This window comes from Pieris brassicae, chromosome 6 (assembly GCF_905147105.1).
Source record: "Pieris brassicae chromosome 6, ilPieBrab1.1, whole genome shotgun sequence".
NCBI lineage: Eukaryota > Metazoa > Arthropoda > Insecta > Lepidoptera > Pieridae > Pieris > Pieris brassicae.
The window spans coordinates 12,786,685-12,800,209 of record NC_059670.1 but is presented as its reverse complement, the minus strand read 5'-3'; the positions used below and the strand labels follow the sequence as shown (position 1 = coordinate 12,800,209).

At 30.9% G+C, this 13,525-nt stretch overlaps 3 protein-coding genes across 3 annotated transcripts; 2 read left to right on the top strand and 1 right to left on the bottom strand.

Annotated features, from left to right (window-relative positions):
- Positions 1–1,069: 1,069 nt before the first annotated feature.
- LOC123710842 (armadillo repeat-containing protein 6 homolog) lies at positions 1,070–8,488 on the bottom strand. Its single transcript, XM_045663097.1, has 9 exons — positions 8,215–8,488; positions 7,795–7,935; positions 7,284–7,480; positions 6,509–6,665; positions 5,309–5,444; positions 4,857–5,022; positions 2,596–2,689; positions 1,734–1,883; positions 1,070–1,459 (listed from the first exon to the last, which is right to left on the bottom strand). The coding sequence occupies exons 1-9, from the start codon at positions 8,329–8,331 to the stop codon at positions 1,244–1,246; spliced, it is 1,374 nt and encodes a 457-aa protein (XP_045519053.1). The 5' UTR covers positions 8,332–8,488; the 3' UTR covers positions 1,070–1,243.
- LOC123710843 (tektin-4-like) lies at positions 3,107–4,348 on the top strand. Its single transcript, XM_045663098.1, has one exon. The coding sequence runs from the start codon at positions 3,107–3,109 to the stop codon at positions 4,346–4,348; it is 1,242 nt and encodes a 413-aa protein (XP_045519054.1).
- A 296-nt stretch (positions 8,489–8,784) lies between the features above and the next one.
- LOC123710844 (charged multivesicular body protein 4c) lies at positions 8,785–13,525 on the top strand. The gene is made up of 5 exons (XM_045663099.1): positions 8,785–9,150; positions 9,853–10,030; positions 10,778–10,928; positions 11,433–11,544; positions 12,070–13,525. The coding sequence occupies exons 1-5, from the start codon at positions 8,970–8,972 to the stop codon at positions 12,111–12,113; spliced, it is 666 nt and encodes a 221-aa protein (XP_045519055.1). The 5' UTR covers positions 8,785–8,969; the 3' UTR covers positions 12,114–13,525.

Below are 13,525 nucleotides of genomic sequence, written 5' to 3'. Positions count from 1 at the left end.
TAAAACCGTTCAAAAATTAGGAACACGTATATAATAAAGTTATTTAGTATTTACGTCTGTTAACATAGCTTTTACACATTAAGAAATTTTTCGTACCTTTCAATTGACATGTTATAAAATTGAACTAAATAACTTTAAGAAACCACTTTTTAAACGGATTGAAGCTATGTATTATTATTATAAACTTATAATTATTTACATAAATTTAAATTTTTACCGACGTTTCGCGTGTTATACAGCGTGCGTGGTCACGGTGACTATTAACTTATTGACAGTGAAATTTAATATTATGTAAATAATTATAAGTTTATAATAATAATACATAGCTTCAATCCGTTTAAAAAGTGGTTTCTTAAAGTTGTTTAGTTCAATTTTATAACATGTCAATTGAAAGGTACGAAAAATTATTTATGGACTTGACAATTATTACCGCTGCCGGAACCTTTGGAACGGTTGGACGGAGGAACCTTTTTGCTGTGCGTTTGGCTCGCACTGTTCAGCGACAACATGCTCCCATGTTGTCGCTGTCGTCCTCGGTTACTCTCGCTGCTTAATGGGTTTCTCCACTCTTCACCAGAGAGCGACCTATTTGTGAAGCACATGCGTGATTTTAAAATGTACTTGGAAAAGATTAAAGGATAGCAAGAGGTTTACTGCCAATTTTGTAAATAACGTATTTTATTTTTAGTTAGAATTTGGCCATGCATGGGCTGTAAATAAATAAAATCATTATACATTTTACATAACAGAAATATAACTTGAGATATATCTGCGTTACAGGTGAGTTTACTGTATATATATGAGCGGTTACAACGCGCAATTACCATAAAAGGTAGGCTTAAACATATAGTTTTTGTAATACTACACGTAAAACCATTCAGTCATTGCAATATATTCGTGGCAACTAAGAGTGGTTATATCTATTAGAGGTAGTGCGTGTGCGCAGCGACAAAAACTTTAATGTGACATACGATGACGACACGGAGACCTTTCTCTGCTCATCAGGTGTTCCCACGCAGCAAATTTCTTAAGGGCATCACTTTGGGCACCAAAAATGAAAATACATAAAAACTTTTGTTTAATTTAATAAAAATGTAATTAAAGCATACATATTATTGTGCAATACAAATAAATAAAGGTTTCAAAGCCATAAAGGCTCTTGCGTCATTGTTCACGTTAATGTTTTTTTTGTAATTAGCGGAATCGATTAATAAGTGATTCCACTGGATCCGCCCTCAAGACGCTAATCTTCCAAGTGAATTCCCTTCCCAGTCCACTGTTCGTCTAATTTAATATTGCACTCCAAATCTCGTAAAGCCGATTTGATATCAAAGCCAAAGTCTTTTTCGAATAGTTCATAGGAACGACTGAGTACAGATTCGATTCCCAGATCGTGAAACTTTGTGTTTAGATCTCGACAGCGAGCCACTATGTTGCGAATTGCCCAGCATCCGTTTTTCTAAAAAAAGAAAAAAATAATAACATCTCTTAATCTAATACAAATTGTTAAGAAGACGGGTTGACTGAAATGTTTCTCGACTTTTCCACAAGTTACGAGACGTTTTTACGACGTCTGACACGGGACTTTGGGCTTAAGGCAAGCCGGGTTCCTCACTTATCTTCCTTCACCGTTAAATGCGCACGTAGAAAGTCAAAAGCTGGGGTTCTAATCTAAGATTTCTGACATAAGGGTCGCATGTTGAAGTCAAACTATTAGCTATTTGACTAATTACCTGTACTTGCGGTTGCGTTTGATGGATCTTCAAACTCTCTGTGATGGCTTCCGCAGCTCCCGTTTCAATAAATTGTCTACTGTGTTCCGGTTCTCTTAAGGCCAGTGCCGCTATGCATTTTAATGTTAAAGCTGCTGATGTCGCGTTATTCTAAAAATCAAAACTTAAATAAAGACACAAATCTATATAACGGACACTGAAGGATTATAGAGAGTTGTCGTTATATGGAGAGAAGTAGAACGTAAAGATAATCCATGACTTCTACTTATTAGTGATGGTCAACAACAATCTACACGTGCAAGCAATCCACATTTGTAAACAAAATAACGAATTTCTTGCAAGAATATGGTACAATAGTAATTTCGCATATTTTGCCATACACAATGGCGCGCAAATTTGTCTTTAAAGGAGTTTTACATTTTACATTATTGCGGGCTAGAATAATAAAGCGACAAAATAGCACACACACAGCTGCAGAAGTTTTTACTAATTTTGTAGTTATGCAGGCTAACTTAATAATTTATTGAAATATCTTAAAGCAATGTATATTTATCATCTATAAAATACCGTTCTAGGCTTCAATTAATTTGACATAAAGTTAGGAACAACTGATATGTTAGGTTTTGTTACCTGTACTATTGTAATATTTTTTAAGATACCTAGCAATCAGAACCGTTAAATAATTGGAACTTTGCCATTGTAATTAATAATGCAAGGAATGAAAATAAATACATTTTAATTTGATATTTATTAGAAATTGTTAGATAGAAATCTTTTGACGTCAAAGTTATTTTAATTTACATAATCTATGTATCAATAATCTTATCGTAATATAATGAATGTAAAGGCCAGTAATACTTACGCAATGTCTAGCAAGAACTGACACAATAATAGGTATTATTCCACTTTTGACTAACTGCCTTTTCACATCGTCATTGCCGGCTAACGCTATTATGCTGAAACCAAAAGGTTAGCTCAGTATTGATTCATACTGACGAATGACGTATCATTTAATGTTCGGTTATATGTTAAATGAAACGCTTTGCTTGAAGCTGGACAACATAAAATTAGGGGTAAAACTAACTTGACGTATCTAAGGGTTCAGAAATCTGAATGACACTTATGTTATTGTACATTATCGGAAACGAGAACGTTAAATGTGAATTTATGATTATGGTAATGTTAAATTTATAGAAAATAATAATATGACATTCTATTGGTTTACTTATGTCTATTATACGAATAATAGTGGTTAGATTTTTCGACCGTCATCAAGTTACCATTGTTAAGTCAATAAGTTAAGTAACTAAGACAACATAGCTACAACAACCTTGTAACACGTCGTTCTTTTGTTTAGTAAAATAGTACACACAATGTCTGTGCCAACTAACGGAGGCCATTTCTCTTTCGGAGACAGAAATATCGGCTTAACCACAGTCGAGCACTGGCTTAAACACAACAACCATGTCTTAAAAGGTGATATTATTAGCGAAACGGATAAAAACACATCAATAACGAAAAATTGCATCGTAAAAGTCAATCAAACATCATGCAACGATTTCAGCGATAGCACTGACCAGTTAAAACTTCGTACAAGGCACATTCATTATTGGAAATCCGAATTAGAAAGAGCAATACGAGATATTGATGCAGAATTAAGTGTCATAGAAACTCAGAGACAACAACTGAAAAACGCGATGGACACATTAAAAATTCCAGAATACATAACAGAAGAATGTTTGAATTTAAGACGGAATAGAATGCAGTCGGATACGGTATACGATGAACCACAAGACGCGTTATTTAAGGAGTCTGTGTTAATACAAAACATTAAACAACTTCACCGAGACATGCTAAACGAGATCGAGAATCAAATCAAAATTAATGTAGCAGCGAAGAACTCTCTAGAACGTGACTGGAGCAATAAGTTTCTGGCATTCAAGTATGAAGCGCATAATTCCGATCTAGCAACAAAATCCGTTAATGTCAAAGACTCAGCTGGCGCAACGAGGCTATCAGATGGACAAACGGACGTACAGTTATGGGAACAATATACGATAAACGCATTAAATCAATTTAAAGTCGCTATCGACAAGTCTAAAGCGTTGCGGCAAAGAGTAGATGCGGTATTGATAAATTCAGCACGCGATCTACGTACACATGACATAGCGGTTAATAAAGCGTTGAGCGAGAGAATCGCTCGTACGGATCAAGTTAGGATTGAACTAGAAAATCAGTTGAAATTGACGTTACAGAAAATTGTTGAAACTGAAAATATTATGGAGACACTGCATGAGGAAATGTTGAAGGTAACACAGAGAATTCAAGTAGCCCAAACGCGGTTGAATGTGAAGAATTGCCGGCCGAACGTAGAGAATTGCCGCGAAGGTTCACTCATAGGATTAATCGATGAAGTGAGAGATTTGAACAACAGTATGAGTTTATTGCAAACACGGAGTTTGGAAACTGAGAAATTAAGAGCGAAGTTAATACACGAGAGATCTATGTTAGAAAATGAAATTATTGTAAAGAAGAAGACAGTCTACATTGACAATCAGCGCTGTCTGTTTTTAAGATCACATTTTCAATCAGCTGAAAAGCTTTGTGGATTTTAATTGTATCAAATATATTTCACATGATATCAGTACATTTGCACGGTTTACACACACAATATATGATAAATATAAAATTTTACAATATACTTTTCACTAATTAGAAGTATTTTTTATTACGTATTTATATTTATTTCCTGTTGTAATCTGTAGGGTTATATAATATAAATTATGTTCAACAAAAAATATATATATACGAAAGATATAGCCAAAGATGGAATACATAATAATATATAAAAAGGTTCATCACATTTACGAAAGAAAAAAATAATAATAAAATAACTAGCCGAATTAGATATAAGTAATACCTAATTCGGCTGTGTTATATGATGGTGATGGTGTGCAAGAGAGGGTACGACAGGGTGTGTGTGTGTGTGTGTGTGCTAATGGTGTAGGTGATTTATCACTTTGGATATTCCTAATACTCGTTTTAAGATTAGGCTAAAATAATAGTCATTTTCACACAGACTTTCCTTATGTGCCTACAAATTATTATAGAAATTATACTTACAGTTTATTAGCCTGTTGTATTACGGTAGCATTTTCATAATTATCCGCCAATACAGTAAATAAAACATTGTTGCCAGACTCTGCTACTTTGGCACAGAGCTCATTTCTAACTAGCAGTGTTGCCATTGTGAGCATTAATTCTGATACTAATGGTGGTTTTGTGTTATCTGTAAGACAACATTCCTTAGAAATAAAAATGATAAATATTATACAGGTTGTCCCAAAAAATCAGTGTCAAGCGGTGGTACAGAGATAGAGCACCGCGGGAAAACGGATTATTATTGTGAAGATATTGTGTTTCCACCGTAGTGCATATTTTATAAACTATGTATAATCTGTGCCCCACTAATGATAATTGTATCTGTACATTGTATTGTATCCAAAATTAATATTAATATGATATATTTTTTTGTGTTGATAGCTACAATTTATGTTAACTCTACTATTTCTCACCAGCAAGTAAGTTTGTAAGAGTTTCCAACAGGTATATGCCCATTTCCCTTGCGTGTTCGTGAGCTTTACCGAATTCCATTCGAATATCATCGTCCAAAGTTAAACGCCGGATAACTTGTAGTGTTTCACTTAGAAGCTGGAAAGAATATGAAATACATTTTTTACGGGGTATGAAATCTGTGGTCAAGTCCAAGTAATCAATTATATTATATAACTTATATTGTATAACTTGCATAAAAATTTATAAATTAAATACAGAAATGTATCATTTTTACTGTTAGATTTTTACTGTTAGACTTGTAGTCGTGGGCTAGTTACTAACAGAATTGTGCCATATCATATCAAGTATTCACCATATGAATGGTATATGTAGTATTCACCAGTGATATGAAAATCAACAGGCAGCGGACTCATTAAAAGATTGGCGATTTGCGTAAGACAAGAGGGATCACATTTTGAGCATTTATTTAATTATTTTTTTAAATTTACAAAAAAATACCCACTTAATTGACGGCCGTTTGTATGTTTTTAATTTGATTAAAATAATAAACTACACGCTGTTCCTTTCTTTTAAAATACTATGTTACTCAAGAAGAGTTATTAGTATTTTTACATTTAAGTCGGTTCGATTCCCAGACGAGACAAGTAATTTTAAGAAAGTCTTCTTTTAGTATCTTCTCTTCTTTAGTACCTTATCTATGATATTTAAGGTACTTTCCCTTCATGTCCCATAACTTTGGGACGCCCTGTATAGATTTAGATGATAAAAAGGTTTGAAATTACTGAGAATGAATTGAATCTCTGACCTGTCAAAAAATGATAGCTGTCAGAATTTCACGAAATTTAAAACCAGAATAAAGTACTATTAGATATGCCATATTTTTTGTGGAAAATTTTTCACCTGTACAAATATAATAGCAAAATTCCTTAAAATGTTAGTCCATGCATTTTGCTTAGTACTGAGAAGCTTTATAACCAAAGCCTCATTCATGACACAAAAACAAAATATCTGGACAAAAAATTAACCTATCTACGGAATGACACAGTTAAAACTGTTTTGTTATTAAATTTATCAAACACTTAACTTTTACACAATAACCTTCAATTTAAATATATCTCATATCATAATATATCGCGTCTATTGCTTTAAAAATAAATTAGGTTATGAAATTAGACAATATCAATTATTGTAATTCTTACCTTTGTATTCCCTTGTACTTTTAAAAGTGACTTTAACCTGTCTATTATGTTGAGTGCAAAAATTCTTTGCCTATTCATCTCATGTTTCAAGCAACAAACATTGATCCATTTCAGGTTTGCAAGTAAAATATAGTCATTCTTTGTATTATTCAATATCCTATAAAATAAAGTAATTTTCATGAATATTAGATCACATTTAAGATAGTCTGAAATACTAAGATAGACAGGAATTAAGGAAGATTGATCTGACATTCATTTGGCAGTAATCATCTTGATACTTAATGTCTATATAACAGCATATAATTTTTGTCAATAAATTAACTAATCCATAGGAAATAACAATAAAATTATTTCATATAAACACCATGCCAGCTTTCTTCCGGCATATTCCAATAGTTGTGAAATAATTTGATCTGTTATATTAATAAGTAATTTAATTTATCTCTAATACAGGAAAACGAAACAGATACATCAAAACAATAGTTATTTACTATAGCACAAAAATGATTTAACTGTAGAAATCTATGTATACCATTAATACTTTACTGCTTGCACTCTTTATAGAGTATATCAATATCATACATGGTTATGACAAACTAGTCATATTTAACTGTAAGTCTGGAGATAATAATATAATCATATTTATTTGCCTTTTAATATTGACTATGTAGACACAAAGTCTACAGCTAGATTGCAGTGTCAAAGAATCTGAAGGGACTAAACTGGATTGACCTAGTTTTTTTTTCATAAATAGATATTAGAGAGCAAATCTTACCTTTTCATTAAATCTGCTCCCTTAGAATCCAATAAATCTGGTTGTCCATCCATCAGTGCTATTAAACCATACAACACTTTAGTCATCAGTCTCTGATTATCTTGTGAGTAGGAGTCCTCAAGGATACTTAAAAGAATGTTATATGCTCCATCTTTTCCTGCTCTGACTCGGTGTGCTAAGTCTTTTTTGCATTCATTCTGAAAAAGAACTTATATGTTATATATCTCTCTCTCTATTATTTTAATGGAACAGTTAACATAATAGTATATAATATAATAATACATTTTTTTGTCTAAAAATCTTAACCGACAAAAGCCATCATATATAGTATTTGTTTTTATTTTATAGAACAAGGGGCAATTGAGATGGCTTATCTGATGTTAAGTAATACTAGCATCTATTGAGACTTACACTGCCAGAAGACATGCAAGGGCATTGCTGGCCTTTTTAGAATTCATACAATATTTCTTGAAAAATATCATAAAGTTAGCATACCTTATACTGTACTTACTGTCAAAACTTCTAGTTCTTTAAGTAATTCTTCTTCATTGCTAATAGAGATTTCCCTTAATTTTTCCACAGTTGTGCTTACCAAGTGGTTATCACCAGATCCCAAGGAAAGATCTTTTATTATGTTTGATAGATCAACACCCTAGAAAGAATATTTAACCTTTGAAATTGAAATTTAATAAATTATATATTCTAAAGTTTTTCTAACAAAAGCTATTAAAACAATAATGGTTTTTAAAATATATTAATTTCATTATAAAATTAATTCAGTGTTAGGTTTGACTGTTTGAATTAGATTTTATATGTTGCGCGTGAATCCTAGACTATTCAAGTGTAGGTAGTGATAACTTCATTAAATAATTGTTTTCTTTTATTTTATTCATTCATTTTGGGGCCGACTAAAACAGAATACACAACATACCTGTGCTTCAAACTGTGTAATAGCTTCTTTTATTGCTTCTTCAGGGCTCATATCAAATTCATCAATATTTTCACGAACTACTTCATCATATGTGTCCTGGCTTATTATACGCACCATTTTTGAAATTCTGTATTGTCTTTATCAAAATTAGAATTCTAATAAGTAATAGAAACGTGAAAATTTTCGAAAATAATATCAGCTGGAATGATTCAATACTAAGCGGAATTTAAATGTTAATTTTTTTTGATAAGTTACTGTCACAGACTATTATGACTAATATTTTACGGACTTAATAGATAGTTCATACTAAGGCCTATAGGAAAGCTTTACCTGTTACTAACAAGTGGATAGCGGATGGTGGAGCCGTGGTCCGAGAACTTTAATATAAGGCCTAATAAAATGGAAAGAAACGATTAATAAATTTTATCTCAGGGAAATTTATACTCAGTATACAGTATACTGTTGACAGTTTGGTCACTATCGTGACTCTAAGTTACTTCTAAGCTTAAACTTTTTAGGAAATCTTATTTTATTACATCCATAATATATGTATTTACTATTTATTTAGCGGGTAGTGGTTCTTATTTATTTCAGATAATTGATCATTCTTATTTCTTACTAATCTGTGGATATTCGATGACGCATTCATACACAAAAGTGGTTCCTTTACTTTTTTGCAATTTTTTCTTCTCTACGCAATAAATAATTGTTATTTTGTGATTAAAAACTAATTTCGATATCAAAAATTAAATATCATGAGTTTCTTGGGGAAACTCTTTGGAGGAAAGAAAGAGGAAAAAGGGCCAACGACACATGAAGCGATCCAAAAATTACGGGAAACAGAGGAGCTGCTGATTAAAAAGTCGGAATTTCTAGAAAAGAAAGTCGAAACTGAGATACAAGTCGCTAAGAAAAATGGGACCAAGAACAAAAGAGGTAAGTTTGGGATCTACTTTTTAACTTCTCTGAAGGATGAACTATTATATCTCTACTTATTCTCATTGCATATTTATTTTGTCTTAGAGATACACAATTTTTCATAAACTCATTATTTTGTACCTTTTTATGTACTAAGTTGATGGCTTGTTAATATAATAATTGAATAATGTTGGCAATAATTGCAATATTTTACTTTCATACCTATTACAATACTTAAAGAATGACTCATGCATAATACATATTATGAATTTATTACCTTTGTTTTGTAGTAATTGAGTACTATCAGTGGTTTTAGGTCTATTTGCATTCTTACCATCAAAATGTAAATAATTTAACTGCTGTCCTTCTGATCTTTACTGTCAACATCAGCTTGAGCATATTTTTGTACTTGGTTAATGGCTAGAACAAAGCATAGGATAGTAAAAATGTAATAATTTAATAATTAATTTTTTAATTAATTTGCTTGATACTTAAACTACTATGTGTCATAGTTCAGGTATCAACCAACCATTTGTGTTTTACTAAATGTAAAAGTTGTTATTATTTTAACAGTACTTTAAAGTATATCCTATTTTTAAATTAGCTCTCTCGCTAATTTAAAAACTATGTAAGCTAGAAAAAATTTCAAGTGATTAAAATGGTTTGCTGTTATGGATATAAGATAAACTCAGATAAATTTATGATGATCTCTTTTTCTAGCTGCAATTGCCGCTTTAAAACGTAAAAAGCGTTATGAAAAGCAACTTATTCAAATTGATGGAACACTCACACAAATTGAGGCTCAGAGGGAGGCCTTAGAAGGTGCTACAACTAATGCTCAAGTATTGAATACAATGAGAGATGCTGCTAATGCTATGAAGCTGGCTCACAAAGATATGTAAGTAATAAAGAAATTATATCAATGATTGAAATGATCTTCCTTCTTCATGAATGATTTAAATTACTTTTACATTAATGAGTTAATAGATGATAACTCCTAATAAATCTATATTATTACCTGCTTCTCACAAGACCTACAAATATAGGAGATTTGTAGATTCATATATACTATATACATAACTTACATCTACCTTAATATATATAAATTACATGCCACATTGTCTGTCTGCTATGGACTTCTACTTCTTAACCAATTTCAATCAAATATACACACCATGTGCAGTTTCATCTAACTTAAAAGGAAGGATAGTTTATATATATATATATATATAGGACTAGCTTACTATGTTATTTCCAAACCTGAAAAATCATATTTATGTTACTATAAACTTACTACTATTAATAAATAGAGAAGAATCCCGTGTGTCGCACTCTTGACCAAATATTTTGCGTTGCATCATATGTTTTATTGTTGTATAGTTACAGAAATAAAAGGCATTAATTACAACTTGTTGAATAATATAAATATTGTATTCAAATGTAGTGATTAGATCCAGTTTCAAGACTTATGAGGTAGTAATCATACTTGTATATCAATAACATATTGATTTAATTTATCCAGGAGTTGCAGGTCAATGTAATATGAAATCTAGTAGCATGGGCTATTTATTCTGCTCTGTGGAAGATATTTAACAATTATTATATTTAGAGAACATCTTACAAATGTATTTTAATTGTTTTCCAGTGATGTAGATAAGGTACATGATATAATGGATGATATTGCTGAGCAACACGACATATCACGTGAGATCACGGAAGCTATCAGTAGCAATGTGGCCTTCCCCAACGACATTGATGAGGACGAGTTGGAGAAGGAGTTAGAAGAGTTGGAACAGGTATAATTTGAAACTTTATATTAAGGTGCATTCAGGGTTTGAACCTTACTCCCTTGACTGATTGCTCTCCAAGATATATCAAATAGTCAACCATAATGCTGAAACTGTAGACTAAAGGCTTTAGAACTTATTGGTACATTTAACCCTGATTTTTTTTCTAATTTCTATTATATAGTATTAAGTTTAATACGAGATTTGCTTAAGGCCTTTCTGCTGTACCCAGATTAACTATATGATTGTATGTATGTATAAAAATGCTATATTATACATAATTTCTGTAATGTTTACCTAAAAATTATTATATTATGATTTCATTATCTTTTACTTCCTCATGTTGTACTTGATTAGTAGTCATTAACATTAAATGTCTTTTTAACTTTTAATTGCGCTTGTTTGCTTGGCGTTTTGGCACACAGACCTGTTTTCCATTATTATTATTTTTTTTTTTTTGCAAGAATTCATTTTAATTTTTTAAAATTCTTAACAAACCATTACATTTTACAGGAGGAGCTTGACAAGGAAATGATTGGTATTAGTGTCCCAGCTGACAATCTGCCTGAAGTGCCTGACAATGAGTTGGCTGATAAACCAAAACCTAGCAAATCCAGGGAAACTGGTAAGTCAAAAATAAATACACATTAATTTCAAACTGTGCTAGAATGAAAATATTTCTTGATTTCTTCTTGATGTAGGCTTAGACGTTAGATGTTATGAGACAATAACACTATAACTAAATTTTCTTTTCTGTCAATGTCAACATGTATACATAAATTATTTTTATTCAATGGTAATAATTGGGTAATCACAAGCCTTGTTTATTGTCTTTCATAAACAAAATTGTCAAAAATTTCCATTTTGTTTTATTAGTTCTATTTTATTAAATTATATGTTCATGTAAGAATTGGATAACATGTCATGATCTATTTAGGTTTCCAAGGATGTGAGCGGTATGTGTGTCCACAAAGTTCTCAAAAATTAAATATATCTTAATACATTTTGATCAGATAATTTCCAACTTCGAAAAACAGTCCACATTTGATTAAAATTTCTAGAGTATGAGATATGCCTAAGTTAAATTTTTTTTATTTTATCTTACTTTTTATAGTAAAGCAATGAAGTGTTCAATTAATTTATTTTTCAGAAGACGACAAAGAGTTTGCAATGTTGCAGTCCTGGGCTACATAGAACATTAATAACGCTTGTGATATATATATATGCATAGGATAATAGCTTCTACCAATTATGTCGTACAGACTAAATAAGTGTTCAATTTTATTGTAAATTTAGTTTTGTATTTCATAATTGCTTTATTCTCACTGTGTAAAGATTTTTCAATGATATACATAGATTATAGGTTTAGGTGTTTTAATAAAGCTAACACAGACTAATTAATAAGGTTATCTATGGATTTTGACAGTTCGAGATGTCAAATTCGCTGTATAATTTGACAGCCCAAGTTTTTTTTAATTGATATGTTATGAAATGAGCATGGCGCGGATGTATTCTGCATCTGTGTTATTATTTTTATGGCAACTTAGTGTGCGTATCGAATCGGAAATTGAACCTATATCCTGCTTATTATGTGACTTAAATACGCAAGAAGCGGCAGTTTGTAGTAAACAATTGTGATGATATTTTTTTAAATTTTGGAATTTATGATATTAAAAATTACACTTTTATTAGCCCTATGAAAAATTGCAATTGAAAATTTTCCATTGAAAGCTAGCATTTTCTATAAACAATTAGTGTTTTCAAAAAATCTTGGTTTCGTCTCAATTATGTATAGTCCGCTTGAAATGGCTTCCGGTTGCTAAGGCAACTAAAAATAAATATGAATACCTGTATTCTATGCATAATCTTGAGTAGGGTTTTTTGTACATTATTGTTTGTGGTTAAGCATTATTATTAATAAAATATTTTTTTTACTTTTGTTTTACTTTTATTTAAGATTTAACGAATTTGTGTATATTTCATCAAGTTTATTCATCAAACAATAAAAATAGTTAATATATTTGTTTGTGCGTATTATGGATTTACTAATGTAGTGAAATCTAACCTTAACTAACTCGGTATTAACACTATTTTAAATTAGTTTATCCGACGACACGAGATACTAAAATAATCTTTTAAAATCCATTACACAGATTAAAAATATAACAGATCTAAAGTGTCTAAATGACCTTGTTCAATAAAAATACCGTCGAATTACATGTTTTAAAAAATACTCTGGTTTCTCGATAGCAGTGTATTCACAGATTGACCGAAAGAGACAATAGAGTATGTTAAAGAGTGCATGTTTGAGTATTTATGAATAAGGGAGTAACAAGATTGTGCTAATATTTATGTTTTAGGTGAAATATTGATAGCGTTTTTATAATGTAAATTTAGTGTCGTGAATTGGACTGTAAAATTACTTTTAAAAATGGTATGTCAAAATAGGAAAGTTTTGAAAATGGAATTTGTAACAGTTGAAAGCGTAATAACGAATAGCAATTGGAACTCTGTATCAGCCTTATTTATGTATAAAAAAATTTGTCCTAATTATGTAATATTTTCTTAGGCTATAATTATGTTCAATATATTTTATTTAAATTAAA